The 7,013-nt window shown below is 58.7% G+C and overlaps 1 protein-coding gene across 1 annotated transcript in view; it reads left to right on the forward strand.

The window, feature by feature from the left end:
• Nucleotides 1-988: 988 nt before the first annotated feature.
• Nucleotides 989-7,013, forward strand: part of Ifitm10 (interferon induced transmembrane protein 10) — a 12,309-nt gene continuing 6,284 nt past the window's right edge. Inside the window, exons 1-4 of the mRNA XM_029566494.1 lie at nucleotides 989-1,031; nucleotides 1,234-1,680; nucleotides 1,763-1,932; nucleotides 2,298-2,744. Of these exons, the coding sequence (XP_029422354.1) occupies nucleotides 989-1,031; nucleotides 1,234-1,680; nucleotides 1,763-1,932; nucleotides 2,298-2,744 (1,107 nt within the window). The remainder of the gene's footprint in view (nucleotides 1,032-1,233; nucleotides 1,681-1,762; nucleotides 1,933-2,297; nucleotides 2,745-7,013) is intronic.

The raw sequence follows: 7,013 nt of genomic DNA on the forward strand, positions 1-7,013 counted from the left end.
CAAGGTTGTGTACAAATAGGGAGCGCTTTAGCACAAGGTGGGGAGGACCCCCTGGAGAGAGGACCTTTGGCTGGTGAGGTAGAGGCCCTGAGGGAAGGTCTGTTAGGGGGTCTGGGGGGTGAAAGGGACCTGCTGGGATGTATCTGGAGCTGGGGAATCAATTCAGAACAAGTGTCCAAAAGGACTGAGAATGAGAGGACAGAAGGACGCTGCATGGGGCCAAGACTGGGAGGGCAAAGTTGCTTAGGAGAAGTAATGGGGGGGGGGTTGACTGACGCCAGGTAGGATGAGGATCAGAGGGGCCATAGGCAGATGCATGGACTGAGCTCCAAGGAGAGCAGTGTAGGGGCCTCCAGAGGGACCAGGAGCTAGGGCTTTGGAATAGGACACCTGGGCCGGAGGGCAGAGGGAGCTTGCTGTGCTGGCTCAGGCCAACCTGTCACAGGTCACACACTCCAAACTCAGTTTATAAGTGGACAGGATTAGCATGAATGAGCGAGGCTTGATGTAGTCAGACTTGGGGAAGGGAACAGGAACTCCAACAGGGCTGGGGTCAGAGGTGGGGCACTGAAGGAGGTGCACTTGGTGGGCTCAGAAGGGATCATTCGGGGCTTTGACCTTGGGGACAGAGGACTTGGAAGACGGGATTGAGCAAACACCAGTTCTTCAATGGGGGTTTGGTGCCCTACATCCCATTTGTCAGGGACTCTGATCTTGCAGTCTGGGAGTTTCAAGGGACCAGAGGCTCCAAAACCAAGCCTGATAGACAGGGACAGCTCAGGCGGGGGCTCAGCTACGCGTTAGGATGGGGCACAGCTGGAGGAAGAGTGGATTCCACTGTGGATGGGCTTAGGGAGGCTGAGAGCAGGACAGGACATCCTGGGGAGAGGGCAGAAGTGTGGGAGGTGAGACTCAACAGGCCGGGTCTGGAGCGAGGTTTAAGGGAAGGGGGTTCTGAAGGCACTGACCCTGGAGCTGGTGGAACAGCATGCACAGGAGAAGAGCAGGAAGAGGGGCTGGCTCTTGGGCAGGTAGGTGGGGGGTTCAGGAGAGACTTGCTGAGGAGCTGAGGGTCTCTAGAGAGCGAGGACTGGTGGGCTGGGGTGACAGCTCGGTGGGCTAAGGAGACGGGCGCTGTGCAGTTCAGGACTTGCAAGGGTCCCAGCCTAGCCTGGCTTGCAACTCCCCCGGGGTCCCGGTTTTCGTCCGGCCGGGGCCCCCCTCCTTCCCGAGGGAGGAGGCTGAGGTGTCTGCGCGCCATCGCCTCCGCCACCGTGAGTCAGGCTCTGGCTGCAGCCGCGGCCCGGCCTGGCGCTGCGGAACGCGCACCGGCAGCGGGGGAGGCAGTGGCGCCGCCGAGCCCCGCGCTCCCCGCCCCCAAGGTTGGGCAGCTGGGACGCAGATCCGCGGACAGATACCGGCCGGGACGGCGGAAGGACGCGCGCTACGAGTCGTCGCCAGTAGGTGAGGGCGCGCGGTCCGGGAGGCTGCCGCAGACCCGGCCCAAACCGGGACCGCGCAGCCCGGGCCGCAGCCCCGGGTGCTCGGCGGTCAGTGCTCGGTGGCGCAGGGCGCGAGAGCCTGGCCGCCTCTTGGAACCGTCGTTGTGCGTCTGTTCGTGGCACCGGGGATGGGGGAGTGAGGGGCTCCGGGTGACACTGTGCGTGCTTGGGGTGCCCGGTGCCGCTTTCGGCCGGGTTTGCGGGGCGATGCACTCGAGTTTGGAGCCCCGCGCCTGTGCGTCTCTGGCTACGTGCCTGAGCCCGTGCGGCTGTGCGTGTCGCGCTGTGGGTCACGGTGGGCAGTTGTTTACCTGGCGCGTCTGGGCGCGCGGGCGTGCCGGGGCCGGAGAGCCCGGCGGGTGGTGCTGGCGTCTGTGCGTCTCTGCCAGCGCTGCACATTCTGCTAGTTGGTGAGCAGAGCGGTGTCATTGTAGGTCTGCGTGCCCTGGCTGCGCGGGGGTTCAGGGGTGCTCCGCTGATCGCAACAGGGTGTCAGCGTGCTGAGGGGGTGCTGTTGTGTGTGTGTCGGTGGGTGAATGTTTGTGTGCAGATGGCAACGCGATGAAAAGCCCCGATGTGCTTGCCAAGGCTTCTGCGAAGGGCTTTGGCAGCGGCAGCGGCCGGGCCGGGTCGGGGAGGCAGGTGGCGGGCAGGCTGGCGGCTGGCCCCCTCGCGGGGCTTTCTATCTCCCTGGGGCTGTGGATGGGGCTCCAGGGGAAGATGCTGCAAGGCTCAAGGGTGGGTGCTCCTGGGTGTTTGGGGCCCAGCTCCTCCTCACTCTGTCCCTCTGTCCAGGGCCCCGGCCAGTGCCCAGCCCAGCTGGGAGCCACGGCCAGCACCACGGACGGCGCCCAGGAAGCCCGAGTCCCCCTGGACGGGGCCTTCTGGATTCCCAGGCCCCCAGCAGGTTCGCCCAAGGGCTGCTTCGCCTGTGTGTCCAAGCCACCTGCCCTGCAGGCTGCAGCCGCCCCGGCCCCTGAACCCTCGGCCTCACCTCCCATGGCGCCCACTCTGTTCCCCATGGAATCTAAAAGTAGCAAGACCGACAGTGTTCGGGCAGCTGGTGCCCCCCAGGCCTGCAAACACTTAGCAGAGAAGAAGACGATGACAAACCCCACCACGGTCATCGAGGTCTACCCTGACACCACCGAGGTGAACGACTACTATCTGTGGTCCATCTTCAACTTCGTCTACCTCAACTTCTGCTGCCTGGGCTTCATCGCCCTGGCCTACTCCCTTAAAGTGAGCCTGGGCTGGGGGAGAGGGCAGGACAAGGGGTGGACTGGGCTGGGGGAGGGGGCAGGACAAGGGGTGGACCATCCCTCAGTGGAGCCCAGGACAGAGCAGCTGCAGTTGAAGAGCCAAGGGATGCGTGCCCAGCTGAGAGATCTGTCCTGGATCCAGAGAAGTGAGGCTGTTCGGAAGGTCTAGGCCCTGGGGGTGGGGTGGGTGGGACCCGGATCATCAGCTCTGCACAGCCAGTTTAGCCCAGCCATTTCGAGCAGGCACTCAGAGCTCAAGGTCCTGTCCTCTGGTCAAGGGACATGGGAATTCGGCCTGGCCAGCAGCCACACCTAGGTGAATAAGATGAGACCGGGTAGAGCCAGAGGACTTGGAATCTTGTGCCTGCCAAAAAGCAGAGGGGTGGCCTCAGGGCCCTTTCAGAGCCTCTTATGTCACCCCTCTCTGGGGGACCTGATGCCAGGCACTTATACCCACCCAGCCAGGTGCTTGGTAAGAGACCAAAGCCTGCTGACCTGAGCAGCCCTGGGTAAGAGTAGAGAAACATCCCTTCCCCCACCCCGCTCTGCACCCACAATGGATACAACTTCCAAGACCAACTCCCCTTTGCACTGGGAGGAACTGACTGGGAGCAGAGCAGGATGGCAGGCCGGCGGGACCCCTCCACCCCCACCCTAGGGCAAAGTGGGAGAATAGCCACAGCTGTGGGGCCGGGGAGCAGATGTGTCCAGAATGGTACAGCTGGTGTCCCAGGTAAGAAGTGAGCAGCCCTGGGCTGTTAGAGCCCCACCAGCAGGGTGTGGGAATGGCGCCTGGGTGCCCTCCTCCAATCCTGCCACTCCGGAAGGAAGGGCTTGGCTCACAATTACATAGATCATCACTTCCTGAGCCCAGACTTGAATGGCCCAAGCCAGATGCAGTCTCGAGATTGCAGCTGCTCTGTTAGGGGAGTAGTGGCAAGGACTGGGGGAGCAGCAGGGATTAAAGAGAGGGCTGGGCTGACCTGGAAGGCAGGATGCCTGGACAGCCCAGCCCAGCCCACAATCCATCTGTGAGCGTGTACCTCACCATGGTCCGTATCATGCGCCTGGCCACCTGGCTCTCTCCTCCTCTTCCGGACTCATGCTCAGCATGTCACATCATCATACCTTCATCTCCATCCAGGCCTGGGTGTCTCACCCTGGGCTGCCCCACGGGTGCAGGGCTTGTGTGTATGAGTGCAGATCTGTGAAAGCATGTGTGTATTTGTACATGTGTGTGACTTACCACACATGTTTGGTTGAGTGCGTGTGTGTCTGTATTTGAGTGTGTGGCATGGGTATTAGTGTGAATGTTAAGTGTGTGCTTCTGTGGGCGTGTTTATATGGATGTGAGTGTGGACACTTGAGTGTGTCTGAGCATCATTACATGCACATAAGTATGTGCATGTAGCATGTTCATGTGTGTGAGGGAATGCACATGTGAGTGCGCCTGTGTGTGAGTGTGCAAGGGCACATGTAGAAATGACTGTCCACATGCATGTGAGGGGTGTCAGTATAAGTGCCTATGTGCATCTGTGTGTGCATCGTAAGTGAACACATGTTTAAGTAGACATTGCATTGTAAGTGTGCATGCAAATATTAGTGTATCAATACATAAGTGTGTGTATGTGTGCTTGTGCAGAGGGGCAACATGAGAACCAGCCCTAGGGACTTGGACTGTCCTAAGGCCAACTCAGCTCTGTTCCCCGGGCCAGTGCAGGGCAGAGCGCATCATTCCAGGCTGCTATGGAACCCAGCCTCCCCTGGTGCCGTCTCTCCCTGTGCTGCATGCGGCCTGAGGATGTGGGCATGGGTGCCTGGATCCTGTCTGGGAGCTGTCCCCTCCTCCCCTGGCTCAGGCTGTGTCCAACTGGCCAGGCGGGGTAGCCCATCTGGTGTGAGCTGTAGGTAGGTCAAGTGTTTCTGGATGGTGCTGCGTGTGTGCTGGGGTGTGAGTTTGACACTTGGGAGAGGAGCGGGCTCTCCCCTTCTCCTTCATACTGCTGCTCCCTGAGGCTTCGGGGCTTCTCCGGGGGTGTGCAGGGTAAGCCTGGACCAGGTCGAGCCTCACCTGATGCCTGGGAATTGGTTCACCTGTGCCCCCAGCTGTAGCCTCCTGACCTGCTGCAAACACAGGCACAAACACACAAGTGGAAGAGGACTCAGGAGGACTTGGCTGGTTCTCTAGGCACCTTGACTTGCTGAATCCTTCCCTTCATCTGTTCACAAACAGAGACAACATTGTTTAAGCCAGCACATGAGCCTGCGGGGCTGTTAGGCAGTGGGTGTGAGATGGTGGTGTCCTTACCTGCCCCACCAATCCATCTCCTACCAGGCCACCATCCATCCCTTCATGCACGTGGGCCGGGTCAGATTCATGCAGGCTGAGATGGAAGCCAAGTGTCAGGGGAAGTACAAAATACAGAAAATCAATTTTCCATTCATGCATTCTCCACACACTGCCTCCTAACGGCACGACTCCGCCTTTAGCTGGATGGAATCCAGCTTCCCATCTCGGAGTTCCAGTGCCTTCCCTTTCCCGGGGAAGCATCGTGAACTGTGTGCGCACCTTAACTCCCAGGTGTCCTTTCCGTCTTTGGTGTGAGGTCTGTGTCTCTTTCCTACCCAGCCTCTAAGAGCCTCCTTCCTTGGACACATCTGCCTGCCCCACCCCCAGGCCCACCCTCATCTTGGTGTCATCAGTGTTCAAAGCAAAGTGACCAGCATGGCAGTCAAAGAATGTTGTTTGAATGGGTGAATGGACCACGGATGAGACTGGGAGGACACATGACCCAGTGGGGCTCAGGGCAGGGGCTTCTGGGAGGAGGCAGTCTTTCTCCTGGGTCTTGAGGATGGGTGGAGGGAAAGGTGTTTCACATGGTTAAAGGAGCAAACACTAAGTGTGGACATCCTCTGTGGGGAGCAGAAGTGTGGAGGACAGAAATGGGGGTGCAGTGCAGCCAGCATGTGGCAACTGCTCAACCTGAGCTCTGGAGGCTTGGGGGCTCCCCAGTGAGAGGGAAGTGCTAAAATAGGAGAGAAGGTGCTGTGTTGGTGTGTGTGCACGTAATACATACCTGCTCATTTCCTTCTTCCTGAATATCAGTGTTCTCCATCCACCCATTCACCTGCCTAACCACACACCCATCTACCCATCTGTATATCCATACCATGCCTCTCCACCAATCCATTCACCCACCCATCTACCCATCTATCCATCCACCCCCACCCACCCATCCATCCATCCATCTGCTCATTTACCCATTCACATGCCCATCTCACCATCGATGCACAACACACCCACCCATCTACCCATTTACTCATCCAGCCATCCACCTATCCATTCATTCACCCACCCACCAACTCATCCATCCATCTATTCGCCCAGCCACCCATCCATCCGTCTGTCCATACCACACCCATCCACCTACCCATCTACTCACCCACCCACACATCCACTCACCTATCTGTCTACCCATCCATGTATCCTTGTATCGTAATGTGATATTTCAGTCCATAACAGGCCACATACACAATGCTAGTCCCATTAGGACTGCATCACCTGGTGGTGTCGTAGCCGGTTTAATTTGTGTAAGTACTCTATGATTTGTCATGATGGTGAAGTCACCTGACCTTCCTCAGAACATACCCATCATAAGAAATGCACGACTCCATTGGTCCATCTTCCACTCCGTTCACCCCATCCAGGTAGCACGGACCCTCCACCTACTCGTTGGCACACAAGCCTTCAGACCCCCTTGCTCCCTCCCATCACCACCAGCCTTAACATCAGTCCACTAAACTGCTCCTCTGAGGTCATGTTCTCAGTGGCACCCTATGTGCCCACCAGCTGTTAGTGTGCTGTGCCCTCCATCTCTCCTTGGGCTCGACACACAGGTGCATCTGTTGGTCCTCAGCCTTCCCTCTTTCCTCTCCCTCCTCCAGCTCAAGCAGTCTGAGAGCAGCCACTGGACACCTTTGGTCCCTCATCTCCGTCCTTGACAGCACAGTACCCCGTCCCGCAGTGTGCTCTGGCCTCTGCTCCTTTCTTCTCCTCTCCGCCTGCTCCATCAACCCTTCCTGCCTCCCTGTGTCCACATCCCCCTTTCTGTTCCCTCTTGTAGTTCCTATCCATCTGCCCATCCTCCCTGTCTCTCTGAATTTCACTCCTCCATCTACCTGCAGGTACGCACCCTCTCCCTGCTTTCACAAATCCCTCCAAACCCTTCTTCCCTCCCAGCCTCCCCCG

This window comes from Nannospalax galili, unplaced genomic scaffold (genome assembly GCF_000622305.1).
Source record: "Nannospalax galili isolate Female #2095 unplaced genomic scaffold, S.galili_v1.0 scaffold1639, whole genome shotgun sequence".
Lineage (NCBI taxonomy): Eukaryota > Metazoa > Chordata > Mammalia > Rodentia > Spalacidae > Nannospalax > Nannospalax galili.